The 13,910-nt window shown below is 45.4% G+C and overlaps 8 protein-coding genes across 8 annotated transcripts; 4 read left to right on the forward strand and 4 right to left on the reverse strand.

The window, feature by feature from the left end:
* Positions 1–105: 105 nt before the first annotated feature.
* COCMIDRAFT_110398 (uncharacterized protein) lies at positions 106–2,039 on the forward strand (the record flags this gene model as incomplete). The annotated part of the gene is made up of 4 exons (XM_007695444.1): positions 106–195; positions 260–582; positions 636–1,012; positions 1,075–2,039. Coding segments are annotated over 4 exons (1,755 nt in total), but the record flags the coding sequence as incomplete, so codon positions are not given.
* Positions 2,040–3,447: 1,408 nt separating this feature from the next.
* COCMIDRAFT_71648 (uncharacterized protein) lies at positions 3,448–3,663 on the forward strand (the record flags this gene model as incomplete). The annotated part of the gene is made up of 1 exon (XM_007695445.1): positions 3,448–3,663. A coding segment is annotated over one exon (216 nt), but the record flags the coding sequence as incomplete, so codon positions are not given.
* A 423-nt stretch (positions 3,664–4,086) lies between these two features.
* On the reverse strand, positions 4,087–5,352 carry COCMIDRAFT_41720 (uncharacterized protein; the record flags this gene model as incomplete). Its single annotated transcript, XM_007695446.1, has 2 exons — positions 4,087–4,775; positions 4,824–5,352. The coding sequence occupies 2 exons, from the start codon at positions 5,350–5,352 to the stop codon at positions 4,087–4,089; spliced, it is 1,218 nt and encodes a 405-aa protein (XP_007693636.1).
* A 1,114-nt stretch (positions 5,353–6,466) lies between these two features.
* On the reverse strand, positions 6,467–6,715 carry COCMIDRAFT_110407 (uncharacterized protein; the record flags this gene model as incomplete). The annotated part of the gene is made up of 1 exon (XM_007695447.1): positions 6,467–6,715. One exon carries the CDS (start codon positions 6,713–6,715, stop codon positions 6,467–6,469), a length of 249 nt encoding a protein of 82 aa, XP_007693637.1.
* A 1,836-nt stretch (positions 6,716–8,551) lies between these two features.
* On the reverse strand, positions 8,552–9,366 carry COCMIDRAFT_41722 (uncharacterized protein; the record flags this gene model as incomplete). The annotated part of the gene is made up of 3 exons (XM_007695448.1): positions 8,552–9,091; positions 9,143–9,269; positions 9,320–9,366. The coding sequence occupies 3 exons, from the start codon at positions 9,364–9,366 to the stop codon at positions 8,552–8,554; spliced, it is 714 nt and encodes a 237-aa protein (XP_007693638.1).
* A 1,537-nt stretch (positions 9,367–10,903) lies between these two features.
* Positions 10,904–11,191, forward strand: COCMIDRAFT_110397 (uncharacterized protein; the record flags this gene model as incomplete). Its single annotated transcript, XM_007695449.1, has 2 exons — positions 10,904–11,011; positions 11,060–11,191. The coding sequence occupies 2 exons, from the start codon at positions 10,904–10,906 to the stop codon at positions 11,189–11,191; spliced, it is 240 nt and encodes a 79-aa protein (XP_007693639.1).
* Positions 11,192–11,568: 377 nt separating this feature from the next.
* Positions 11,569–12,284, reverse strand: COCMIDRAFT_41724 (uncharacterized protein; the record flags this gene model as incomplete). Its single annotated transcript, XM_007695450.1, has 4 exons — positions 11,569–11,693; positions 11,745–11,984; positions 12,033–12,111; positions 12,243–12,284. The coding sequence occupies 4 exons, from the start codon at positions 12,282–12,284 to the stop codon at positions 11,569–11,571; spliced, it is 486 nt and encodes a 161-aa protein (XP_007693640.1).
* An 842-nt stretch (positions 12,285–13,126) lies between these two features.
* COCMIDRAFT_41726 (uncharacterized protein) lies at positions 13,127–13,617 on the forward strand (the record flags this gene model as incomplete). The annotated part of the gene is made up of 3 exons (XM_007695451.1): positions 13,127–13,295; positions 13,326–13,414; positions 13,459–13,617. The coding sequence occupies 3 exons, from the start codon at positions 13,127–13,129 to the stop codon at positions 13,615–13,617; spliced, it is 417 nt and encodes a 138-aa protein (XP_007693641.1).
* Positions 13,618–13,910: the final 293 nt, after the last annotated feature.

Genomic DNA, 13,910 nt, shown 5'->3' on the forward strand with positions numbered 1-13,910 from the left:
GCAACCGTATCGGTTAGCACTTTATACACATTCTTTGACTGGCTACTTAGCCAGCGCCAGGGCAAAGGTGGGAGGAAACGCCGAGGAACCAAGTTCTCTAGCTCCCTAGGAACGTACTGGAAGGTTTTCCGGCTCGTGTATGAAAGAGCAACTGGTGTGAAACTAGACGGAAAGATGAATCGGAGCATGCACAAGGTATATTAATCTAGATTTCTAATTATAGTCTCACATAAGCATATATGTCTAACATAAATAATAGGTACTTCGGAAGCTAGCAAAGAAGCACGATCTAAAAAAGATCGGTCGGGATAAAGCCTGCATGTATGTCGAGGATCTGGCTCGAGTACTGCAAACGAATCTGGTAACAACCGAAAAGAGATATCCTCACGGTCGCTATAGGATACAAGCCCAGCTCTACCTACAACTTGGCGGGTTTACAGCGAATCGGCCCCAGGCCCTCCTTAATCTCTGCTATCGCCATATACAAGTTACACTTCTACGTGATCCTGAGGGCGGCCCTCATCGAGTGCTCCTAGAGTTCACTTTTGAATTTACAAATGAGTTTCTTGGTATCAAAGACCTGTATGTTATCATTATATACAGGAAAGCTATGCGCTGATTAAATTTTCCTTAAGGAACACTTTTCCTCTTCCTGAGATTATGTACGATCAGACACTCCTCTTCAGTCCTCACGTCTTCCTCCTTGGGCTGCTCTTCTACGATCGGGCGTTTGCAGCCTACAATCTAACTTCGCCAGAGGAACTGAGCAGACTCAAGATCCCGCTAGGTCGCAATGAGCTCCCTCTACGCCTGAATCGGACGTTGGACAATATCCCAGTGTTTCGGAAAGCAGTGCAGACTTCAAGTGGTTGGGAAATCTCTCCTAACGAACCTCTTCCTTACTCCACTCTGCTTCCATGGATCCGGACTTTGGGTGAGATCACGGGATTCGCCCAAGTCACCCGTCCTTATTCGCTGAGATACGCCGGAGGGAAGGCGTTCAATGAGAACGGTAAGTACATCTCTTCAATCTAAACTCCATAATGCAGGATGTGGAGTTAACGTAGCGTGCAGGCAATGTCAGTGAGGCCATGCAGAATCTGATGATGGGCCATGCCAGCATCACGACATTTTTGAAGCATTATCTCTCACGACGTATTACAGTTGATACTCAGGCTGTTGTAAGAGGCATCCAGCCACAAGCAGCTCTCATGCGGTCGGCTTGTACTCTAAGCCGCTCCGTTGATCGTCGTCGGCCACGAAGACTTACTGAGGAGCAGTCTGCATCTGTAGACGATGATCCTTCTATCTGCTCTCTTCTCAACCAACGAGAGCGCCTCAAACGTACCGTTCGTAATGCAACAAAACAGCCCACGTACAAAGCGCTCACCACCAAGATTAACCAGGAGAGGCAGCGTCGGCGGCACGCCCTTCTCAAGGACGTTAAAGAACGGTGGGAGTTTGAGCAGCCTGTGCGTGATGTCGAGCGGCAGCTTGCTGGGTTAGAAACTAATGATGATCTGGAGCTGATTTACGACATTATGCTCCCAGCCCAAGAAAAGCTATGCGACTCAGTCTTGTCGAAACCAGGAGCCACTATGGAAGAGGAGGTCGCCAGGCGTAATTGCGCTATCCATGCGGTCACCCTATATTGTGGCATGGAAGAGGGGGGGATGAACCCTATCCGAAAAGGGGACCGAAGCAGGAACGCTGCCCTACCCGCCAAGAGCCAACCAGGATACGAGGAAGAAGCAGTAGAGTTAGCCAAAGTCTCTGTGTACAAGGAAAAAAGGCCGAGGGTATGTTTCCTTTGCCTAGGCAACGAAGAGCTGCCGCTGGCACAGCGCATATATGCTTTTAGCACTCCAGGCGATCTTAGCAAGCATTTTGGACGTAAGCACTTAAAAAACATCCAGAGTGGGAGGGATCTTCGCTGCAAGCTTTGTATGGTGCCCTTGGTAGACAAGACGCACTTGCAACGACATGCTCAAGAAATTCACGGAACTGTGTCCCCTAGACGTTCTTATAGTTACTGCTAGACCTAGACTGTCGTCTTAGATTATAAAGAAAATCCAAAACTTAACATAGCGATTGAGCTTTTCACAGGTGGCGTGAGTTGTTCAATCAAAATGTCCCTAGTATTAGTAACCGTGTTGTGTGCTTCCTCAACAAACGGTTAGCTGCATCATTGTCGTGTTTGCTAACAACGTGTTGTCACTCTTCCAGCATTCTTGTGAGACAGTTCTTGTTTTCGTGTCTAGACAGATATATGAGCTGTACTTCTATAGGGATCTCTCTACTACAGCGACGTAGTTGCTCTCTATTTTGGTACTTGTATTGGCTTGCTGAGCCACACTGGCCTTCGACCTAAAATTTGCGCCCCTAGAGGTTGACTGCGGAAAGTTACAGCTAGTTGTTCTACCACGCGATGCCGAGGTAGGATGAATATTATCCTAGGTGGCTTTCTGGGAGAGTAACTCGAAACAGCCTATATGACCTGATAGCTCAATGTGTTCTTGAGCTCTCGCATGAGACCAACCAAAACTATACTATCTATATCGAAGAGCTGGGACAAGGAGACTCTGAAGTTATAGTCATAGTTGTCAAGAACGAGAGCACCTACTGCTTCCATATGGCGATCACGGGTACCAATACAGACGTCGAGAACGCAAAGGCGGTCTATTCCTAGGCAATCTTGTATAGGAGCACGAGGGATGATCCTGACCTGTATCACGCTGTTTACGACAGCCTTACGCATATGGTTTTCTTTTGCCGATGTAACCCCTCAAAGGAAGACATTGAGGACGTGTCCTGTTACTCAATGCACGGAGAAGCAAACAAGGTAACACAGTGGTTGAAGACATACATCATCTTAAACGCGGAAGTCTTGCATAGGTAAAGAAAGGGTCATCAAGGCTGTAAATAGCTTGATCAAACACGCCTTATTGCTGCATTAACAGCATTGTCGTGCGCTCTTAGTGCAGCAGATAATATTTTAGAAATTGATTGTCTAAAACAGCCACTTCTGACGGATTTGCTTGTCTTGAGATCGTCTCTAACGTCCCTTACTGCGTAGCGAGACACTACGTGGCGAGACAAACGAAAGATACTTCGACTTTCAGCAACCAGAAAGCTTATGCGTACAACGAATATTGCCATAATTTTACAGAAATGACCTCGTGCACTGAATTCTCTAAAATCACGTTTGCATTGTGATTTCCTAGCCTAGTTTGTACAGCTCATCCTAGCTAATACAAAATGACCCCGCATTTCTGGCCTTATTATCCACGGACAATTTACTATGAGGTCTGTGGCTCTGCGGATTGTACAAGCGCTCGGAACATAATTAATCGACTCAAGATTGAGAGTAGTGCCAAGATAAGCACGGCCACGACGCTTACCCAGCGTCGAAACTAGCCTTGACACAGCCATCCTACATACTTCGAGATGCCGCTTCTTCACCTGGCGAATGAATTACTCTGCTCCATTTCGGAAAACCTGCAATTAGAGAGAGACATCAACGCATTTGCACAAACCAACCGTCGCCTTTATCATTTGCTAAACAGTTATCTCTACCGTTACAACATACGACATTCAGAAAGCTCGGCGTTATGGTGGGCTGCCCGACATGGCCAAGAGGCAACGGCTCAAAAGTTGCTCGAAGAGAGAGCCGATGACCAAGGCGCAAATGACTGGTATTGGCTTCTGTGCGTGGCAGCAGAGCAGGGGCATAAAGGGATGGTAAAACTGCTTCTCGACAAGGATGCCGCCGGTGACGGTCAGGGTGGAGGGTATGGCGATGCACTCCAGGCGGCTTCATATAAAGGCAGCTTGCAGGTTATGAAGCTGCTGCTTGACAAGGGCGCAGACGTTAACGCGCAGGGTGGACAGTTTGGTAACGCACTCCAGGTAGCTTCATATGGAGGCCATGAGTCGATCGTGAAGCTACTGCTCGAGAGGGGCGCACAGCAGCAGCTATAGGTTATTGCAATAGGAACACGCTGATGAACATGTCCAAGATATTAATGTAATTTAGCGCTAATTGCTCGCTGTTGCTATAAGTCTGTAATGAAAATCCCAACTTTTTCAATCTTGGGAGCCTGGCAACAAAAGGCGCATCCCTCCAAGTCCCCATTGCCCCAAATGCTGTTGGATGAACTCAATACAACGCAGGAACGTCTGCCTGCCACCATGGCAGGCCCCACTCTCTAAATGCTGAGCTAGTCCACTGAGAGTTGTAAATTGCTTTGCTTTTCCTTGCTTTGTTTCAGCCTTGCTGGAGTTGATTGAGAGGAGGTTACGTGGGCAGTGGTAGACCTTATCACAGTGTGCTGGAGATACTATGTGCTGCTGAAGAGCCTGTATCGTACGAAAGGCTTTGGACTTCCTTGGACAAAGTGGACAACGGAGTTCAGGCTTAATTCCGTCAATCACGTGTCTACTTCCAAGCGAGAGACGACTATCCTCAAGCGGTGTCCAATCTACTAGACTACCCTCTACACTACCCTGAGAGTGTGTGGGAGTGACCAGTAGCCAGCCATCTGAACTATCGAGAGACGCTGTTGGCGTTCCAGAATCAGGAGATAAACCATGTGCCGACAAGTAAGTGGAGCTCGAAGGCGTGAGTTTTGGGAGGGTGTGGATCGTGTGATCTTTGTCGTATAGCTGAACGATGTCGTAGATGTCATCACGGTCCATGCCTGAACAGCACTTTCCACTTTCCAGATGGTGCAGCAGAGCCGACGGTGCACTGAACTTTCTTTTGCATCCTTTCCCTATGGGACAGCTTAGAGCACTAAGTGGCTTGTGCTTGATCGACTCACAATGTTGTTGAAAAGACTGAAGAGACGGAAAGGTTCGCTGACATTTCTTGCATGTCCGATCACCCGCACTTGCTGTGGTGACTTTTTCCGCCTTTCTTGCATTGCCGTGGGGCTGTTGCTGGAGAGGGTTCCGATGCACAAGTCTCGCCATATGCGCGTTCAAGGCGTGGATATCTTTGAAAGAGATGTCACAGTTGCAACAACGATACTCGGAAGCATGGAGCTCTACCTCGCAGTGATTTTTCCAAGCGCTCTGGCTTTCGAAGGGGAGGTCGCATTCCGAACAGAAACAATGCCCAGTAGCAATGTAGTGGTCTTCAAAGATATCCAGGCGCTCACAGAGTTTGCCGCAATAGCCACATTTGCGAATGGTAAAGTTGTACTGAGCCACTGGAGGATGTCTGCAACTACCTCTACAGACATGTGAGGGAAAGTGACCTCGCGCCCTTCGATGTTCTTCCAGATCAATCGCATACGTATAGGTGCGGCCACAGAAGCATTCAAAAAGATCGGATGTGCGAAGCGTCATTTCGGCGATCAGTTCGATAGCTGGTACGTTCGTCACGATCAGGCGCAATGAAAGATGACTAGATGATCAAGAGAGCGATAGAAAAACCACAGATACATAGTTGTGACGCGAGCTTTTTATCCACTCCGCGAGTTCGTTTGTTACAGTATGCCAATAGGAAGATTAAGCCCCAGCCCCGCTCCAGTGATATATAGAAACCTCGTTATGCACCAATAAAACTCAAGAAATAATAGTAAAGAATGATAGAACTTGGTTGACACCAACCAGAAAAGTTCACTAATGAGTTGCGTCCGCCTTGGCCCGAACTTTGCCTTTGCACCTGCCCCGCACCACGTTGGGAGTACAGTAACGTTTGCCCCTGTTTGACGAGAAACGCTTTGTGCCGAGAACGACCAATCGGATCGCAAGGATCATAGACTTCTCTATAACCGTTGCGATCCGATTAGCCATTCTCGGCACATAGGGTTTCTCATCAAAGAGTGACAGACGTTACACTAATTCCTCGCCTCCTCTAAGCAGACGCCCACGTGTAATGTATTGCACCGACAAGTAGCCCGCCCTGCTCAGAAAGAGATCGTGGAAGTTATGCTAATAGATCGTAGAATCGATCTATTAACACATCCTCATAATAATTATACTGGCAATGTTGAAAACGATTCTGTTAACAAGGCTGCACACGATCACTGTACTTAGTGAACAATGATGCGTTGTGGATTGGGTACTCTGCTTTCCATGGCTGGTCTAAAGACTATTATCCTGATCTCTGTGGTTACGATTTTTGATTGAGCAATTAGTTACACTCTCTTGGATTTGTGAAGAAAGAGGGGCTTGTTAAGCTTATGCTTTGGACACTATGATCATTGTTCTCCCCGACGTACGCTGAACCTGAATTTTTCAAATCGCAATGACGTTAACTACTCATACAAAATTCATTTATAACCTCTAGCTTCTTCCCAATAATATAGCTTGTGAATTGCTTTCCTGTTATCTGTGTCATAAATGGATCCAGAATATCTTTCTTCAGGAATTCTAAGCAATTAGCCCTCAACTTGAATGATATTTTAAAACCATTTAGAAGTAGTCAAAGGTAGAAAATTGTTAGGTGTCATACCTCCTATGGAGTTGGGGTTAAAACCACAGCGGCACAAGCAGCCTGACAAGTACCAAAGGCGGTATTGCATGCAATGATGCTAGCAGGTGCGGAAGCACCAAGAGTGGCCCCCCAGGTAAATCCAGCTGCAGAGTAGCAGGCCATAACTACCGCAGAACAGCCCGCCTGACATAATCCGTAGGCCGCTGGTCCCGCTGAAGCCAGACTGGCAAAAGCAAGTGTGATTAAAGTAATTAAGAGCAACAATGCCATAAGGTGAGCGCGGTGAGAATGCTTAAGTAAACCTGTGAGGGTAAATGGAGAGATTCGCGGACTTTTGGATTATGAGTTTAGGTTAATGGATAACTGTTCTAGCAGTCTGTAATATTAATACTCGATTCAAGAATCACACATGACGACATACACGAACACGAACGATCGGCTTGTGATACTGATATAGCTCGTGACTTTTAGGCGAACAGAGACCCTTGTTGGTTCAGATATATGAGCAGAATCAGGACTCGAAGCCATTTCTGCCTATCAATGTTAAAGCGGGCTAGATTTTCATAGCTCGGCGTGGTGGAAACTTCTACCCACGGGAAGGGAGGTTAGTGCCTCTTCCATTTGTCGTGCGTACCCCGCACTGCAAGCCTTCAAGGGATCAGGTCATCGATCGGCTCGACAACCCCGCTTCTAATTAGCTTGGCTACTAGGATGATCGAGATCATTAGAAAAAACCTCCAACGAATGGGCTCCATTTATGTTATTGGGCGCCGCTTTATGTTCAAACGACTCAAACTCTATATGTAACGAGCGTCTCTGCGTGTCGACAGCCCCAGTGTGTCGAGAATGGCCAATTGGATCGTAACCGCTAGAGAGACGTCTATGATCCTTGCGATCCGATTCGTCATTTTCGGCACACAGAGACGGACGCTAGCTAACGAGTTATGAGAAGCGATTATTAAGATTGACTATGCGCTAGTCCTGGAGCGCTTAAAAGAGGGGACGTGACTTACAGCGACATGCAATGACATGCGCTTACAGTTATCGTGACCATACTTTAGTTTCACGGCAACGTCTTCGATATTAACATCCAACCAGCAGATCTCTGAGCTCTAAATTAGCAGATCTTATTGCTAAATTATGTATAGAAAACGCATTTAACAATAAAGCTTATCAACAGTAGCTTACGGCGCTTATAGCAGAAAGTGAGGTGATAGTAGCCAGTATTCACAAGCGATCTCAACACATGGAAATGGAAGAAGACATTGCATCCAGTTAGCACTTTTTTGGTTCATACGCCTCACATTCTTTGGATACACGCAATCGCCAGCTCAGAAGTTCGCTGAGAAATGCGTCTGCAATTGATGTAATTTGTAACGCTCCTGTTCTTTACGGTACGATTGATATTGCTGTCATTCACTTCACGATTACAATCCGTGCTTCTAGGATGCAAGTCGAGGATGATTTGGATTTAGCAATTAGTTAGAGCACTGAGGAATGTGGGCATTACTACAATTTTGAAAGCAGCGATGGTGTGGATAAAGTCCCACCCTTGGGAGACTGCTGCCCTGATCATCCCAGTGCTTCCTACAATATGCACACCTGCTTTATTGGGGGTTGCTGGGTTTACAGCGAGTGGTATTGCGGCAGGTCTGAACTTGAATATGCACCCTGATCGCCGCATGACTGACATACGAATAGGTAGCATCGCAGCAGGTATTCAAGCTGGCATTGGAAACTTTGTAGCTGGTTCTATCTTCGCAACTCTCACGAGTGCAGTAATGCCGGGATATGGTGTACCTATCATCTCTGGAAGTGTCTGGAGCATCAGCAGTGTCGTGTGCTGGGTACTCGCGGCTTGGAAGAAATGAAAGCAAGACTCCGACTATGTAGATAGTGCTGGTCATGGTAAAAATCTCACCGATGTCGAGGGCACAGAGAATACTGAATCGAGTCCAAGATTGCTGGAGCAATAGCGTGTTCATGTATCACGAGGTGGTACTATTGAACTAGTTACTCAAGGCACTCAACTAATAAGGAAAGGGTAGTTACGCCTCTTTATTTATAACTCTCTTTAGTAAGACCTCCGCGTAGCTTTTCAATGCTTTACCAACAGTAACCTGAATTACCTTTCTTACATTTCATGCACCTTGCTTGCAAAACTTCCATTCTTTGATGCGAATGACATGATAGGCAATGTCCAAGAAAAGGAATAGTAGTATAGCATCTCAATAGATCCTTTGTGAAGTCGGGAATTTCAGAGAGGACCTTATTATACATTTCTGCGACCTCCTTGTTATCAAGCATTTCTGGCAAATGCTTCCGGATGGCTAGGCAGGCTATGTTTCGCAGCTGTTTAGTACTGACAGTTGTGGTTTCATAGACATCTTGGAGTGAAACTAGCAGCTCCAGAGGTTCCCATGATGTGGTGCACCTAGAATAGTACTTTTCTGCAGCTAAATGGATTAAGCCTGGAATGTCGTACTGATCTGCAAGTGCAAACATCCTGGCATGGAGTTGGAGTAGGGATATGTCAGCTTCCTCTAGCAGGGAGTCATCATACTCAGAGCTGTAGAGAAAGTCGACCAATTTCTTTAGTTCTACGTGGTGCACATGATCCATCTGAATGGTGCCTGTAAACTCCTCCTAGCACTATCTTAGCAACAGGCGGAATCCCAAGCAATGATGTTGACTTACCTTAAACCCACCAGTGCATGCCTTATAGAACACCTTCGATTGAGGACAGACAATGATACGGTGGACGTGGAAGCTTCCAGCGTTATGGCTGAGCACGAGGTCAACGAATTCGCCATGATCTCGTATCCTGTTTGATATTAATGCTAGTTATGCGAAACAAGAAATCATATTTCCTACTTAGAGATGGCCGGGAGAAGTTGATTGTCGGTAGCATGAGTGCACATCGCTATAGGGATCATTGACTGGGTGGGATAATTCTCAGCTGGAGGTTTCAAACTGTAAGCTGAAATTAGAGATAATAAAGCCAGCTTGCCATTATGTAATGCTATGTAGACACCCCCGCATTTTCTTCCACAGATGTCATAGCCATAGTGCGTCCACGATCATTAGTACGATCCAAGCAAACAAAAGGCGCTAAAGATCGGTGCGATGAAAATTTACAGTACTCGCAAGACAAGATTGGGCACAGTCGAGATCGCGAACGCTTGCGCAGTCTGTTACATAATTGGTACTTCTAATTGGCAAGCAAGTGGTCCGTCTCCAACGTCAACCACAAGCTCAACGTCAATTTTGCTCCCCGCTACTACTTTAACTCAATTTTTCTCCACACTAATATTTCACAACGCTTTAGAACTTACGTGTAGATTAAAGAGCGTATTCAAATTACTATTTCTAAGTTAGATAGTAGTTTTCATATGTAACTAGCTTCTGCCCGATCATGCAAGTAGCTTATAAATCGCATTCGTCTTATTTTTGCTAACTAACTAGTTAGTCAGTTATACATGAATCTAGCATATCTTTTGCCGCACGCGGAGGCGAGGTAGATTTAATAAGTGTATTGTTTTCTGTTATCTACTATCTTGAGTTGCAATTTTGTGGTGTATAGCCATTGGATTTTCTTGTTGAGGCGGTGCATCCTTGTTGCCATTACAGGGGCTCGTTACTTTGGCGCAGCTGAAGTCATTGCCTCTATGGCCTCGCTAGGTCGTGAAATGATGACCTAGTATGGATACCCCTCATTTGCCTCTACAAGTGTCATAGCGATAGTGCATCCACTGTCATTGGTATGTATTCGTTGTGTGCATAGGCTTTCTAGCTACTAACACTCTAAGTACTCCTATTCGTCTTAGTATATAGGGTATCTCCCTATACAATAGGAGATGTTAGTTAGCAACAAACTGTTCACGAGTGCCTGCAGAGTCGCGGATGACACGTGGCCATAAATAACCTTCGAATCTCTAAATGCGGCGACCTAAAAATCTCGAATATGACCCTTATCCATAAAGGTGTCAGTAGCGGTTGCAAGCACGATTGTGTATAACTAGTCTAAGTATACTGAAAAGGGATCTTAAGATATACTTGCGCCTAGATCACCTGCTACTACACCATAATACTCAGGCTTACTGGTATGTACTTACGCCTTAGGTGCAAGGCACTGACCCTACTGCTTGCTCTACTTATGTACCCTACACCACTAGTGCAAAACGTGATGTTAGTGTTATATAATTAGAATCCGCATGTTTCTTTAAGCAGCGTTACACGGTCAACAAAGCCTGGGTGGCTATATCGTTAGCCCTATACCTTCAATTTCTACCCAGATCAGTTTATTGATGCATCTCTCAAGTTATTAATTGCTGTTGTTCTGCTAATCACTCCAGAATTTTTACTTTAACCTTATCCGACTCTTTCTTACGAACCTGATGATATAGAGCGTTCATCTAGCGGAAAAAGTGGCTATTGGAAGCACGTCTATAAAATATCATGAAACCCATAACTGCCCAACTTGCCCGGAAAAGAGAAAGGAACCGTGAGAGTCAGCGAAGGTCGCGCCAGAGGGTCAAAGATCAGATTGATGCTCTTGAACGACAGGTTTGGAATCAAGTGTTCAAACATAGACTGTCTCATTAACAGCCTTAGAACAGAGAGCTTGAGCTAGACAACAGATCGCTGCAGAAGCAGCTGCTACATGCCCTAGAAGCTATAGAAGCGTTCGAAAAGGGTGCGAGTCTCCACCAAAACTCTATCGTTAAGCAGAAAGTGCATATTTAACCTATATAGCTTTGTGTCGATCTAATGTAAAAGCAGAAGCCTTAATAGATACCAATTTTCATACGCCACGCACTTCAAGTAATGCTCCGGTATCAAAACACGACCTATTAACTCCAATGTCATATTTGAACCACAGCTCATCAAATATATGTGCCTTATCACCCTTAACTTACAGATATAGTTCTTTCAACACAAATGACCGTCCTAATGTAGGTAGCATGTACGAAAGTAAAGCCGAGCTGGAAAACAGCTGGGAGTACAGCTCCCTACACTTATCACCGGACATAACTGAGACAGCCGGTATCATATTTGAGGATTGGGAGACGATATCATTTCCAGCACAGCAAGTTAGCGAAGGTGGTTCATTAGCGGAGTGTTTATAGTGCATTTAGCAAAAGCACAAAGCCAATAGTGTCGTCGTCATTAGAGAGCTTGATTATGCTTTCCCAACGTTCCGCCAAGTCCTCCCAATAAGCACCCACAAGAAAATCTGAGGTAGGAACTAGTTGATAGAGTTGTTCGAAGAATTATTACAAAGTTTAGAATTTTCCACGTGCTTTTTTCCTAGCGCGATGTATATCGTGTTTAGCGCTGTAGGTACCAGTACTATCTGCCCATCTAACGAGCTTGCCGCTCATAGGCAATGTCTTATGAGTGTGTTGCTCGGTCGCTTCTTGGAGACGAGATACCAAGTCTTCTACATTACCTAATGTATGTTCTAGCTGCCCCTTTATATTTTTCAATTCCTCCAAGAAATCTACCACTTCGGTATGACTCTCCTCAGGCTTGCGCTCTATATAGTTTTTAAGCGCTACTCGATCTGTAGGGAGGATAGCCTTACTAGCGTTGGTGTGTGAGGCTGCTTCTTTGGTCTCGCGCGAGGTGAATTTGCCAGGCTGTTCCTTGCTCTTATTACCGGACTGCTTGCTTGCAGATGCCGGTTCTGCTCGATCTACAGCTGGATAAACGACATTATCTCTAACTGATAGACAGTTTTGATATCCCTAAGATAATTAATAATGATCGTTAATCGTGCAGCATCTATGCATACTTGGTACAATGTATCGTCTGGAATAGTATCTTGAGAACTCATCGCTCTCTTGGTTTCTTGAGAAGGCACAGACTGCAGGTTGGAAGAGAAGTAGTCTTGTGAGAGGGATTGAGAGCTTACTATATATCATTCGTCTTGGCTAGACTAGTTAGGACGTCGGACGTGGTACGCAATGACATTCTAAATCGCCACAGGGGTCAATAATCCTATACAGCGCGGCGCATATTACTTGCATATGAATCAGTATCAACGCACACAGTCAGTGGGGTGAAATAGATGCAGAGTTAGCATCAGTTGTCTATTGGGACTTAGTGCCAAGGTAACAGGAATTGTCGGTTTCTTTCTAGAGCTAACCTATCTATGGTGATAGTACCATTCCATGGATTTCTATAGTAACAACGTCATTTTCGCAATAGAAATTGTTATGCTATACATCGTCAAGCAATTACCCCTAGAGATAAACAGTTTGCTCGGTTTTAGAAAGCGCGGCAGTAATAGTTTCTTCAACTAATACAGCAGTTTCTGTGCCTCATTCCTAGACACAAAACTAGAGAGATGGTTGCATAGTTCGGGTTCAGGATACCGGTGTAGGTGATGGTGCCATTGTGAACAGTTGCGGTCATTGGCCCGTTTTTGATAGCCTGCTGTGCTGCCTTCTTTAGGTGAGACGCCTGCTTCGAGCTGAATTTGGATTCTGCCAGGTAGATGCATTGGTTAGCAGGAACTTGGAAGCGGACATGATCTTAAATCTATCTCTGCTGCATCTGTTATATATTTAACATAGTCCCTTCATTCATCGTGCTCAGCCAGTCCTGCAACCTTCTCCAATCTCCTTGAATACCTCTCAATACTAAGCTTGGTATACCCTGCGCTGCGCGAGACCAATGTCGTACTACACGTTGTCGATCGGAATCTATAGGTATAGAGAAGACCCGAACCACCGCTCCCATTGGGGTTTTCTGATTTTCCGTCAGGGAAACGAAGTTGGAAACCTCCTGCACGTACAGTTGATGTCTTTCGAAGGATTGATTTATCAGTTCGAAACTCGCAGCGGTCACCCACTAGAAAGCTAGACTTGTGAAGGAAGGGTACTTTTAGGTTATATCGAACCGACAAAGTATAATCAGGTTGTGGATATCATATCAAAAGAACCAGCACCGCGGAACAATAAAGTGAGGACACCATTGCTGATTAGATATAATTCTAATTAATGCAGGATCGATGTCAAGACTGGACTCTAGATTGCGTGATTGCACTCGAAGCTGAGGAATTACTCCCTGCCGGTACCTCAGGTTGGATTGAAGGAATCGTCGGGAAGCCTTCTAAAGACGTTGCAGCAGCAGTGGGTGGGAGATGGACCGCAGCAAGAAGGTAGAATTGGGGTGACAAGGGAGATCTNGATTAGGTAAACCTCATAGTCCACTATATCGAACCAGCTCACGCTCAAGTTCTAATAGTAAGGCATAAGTGTTATCCGGTATCTTTGGNATTATCTGATCGATCATGGAAGACCACAAAGAATTACGAGCGCGCGACTTTGCTTCAAAGTATTCACGTTCAGGTATACTGAACCCTGAAACTCCCATGTCTAGGATAGCAACCACATTGAGTTGGTCATCAACGAGTATATTGTCTGGGGTAAGATCTCCATGGCAGAATACAGCGCAT

This window comes from Bipolaris oryzae (genome assembly GCF_000523455.1).
Source record: "Bipolaris oryzae ATCC 44560 unplaced genomic scaffold scaffold_320, whole genome shotgun sequence".
Lineage (NCBI taxonomy): Eukaryota > Fungi > Ascomycota > Dothideomycetes > Pleosporales > Pleosporaceae > Bipolaris > Bipolaris oryzae.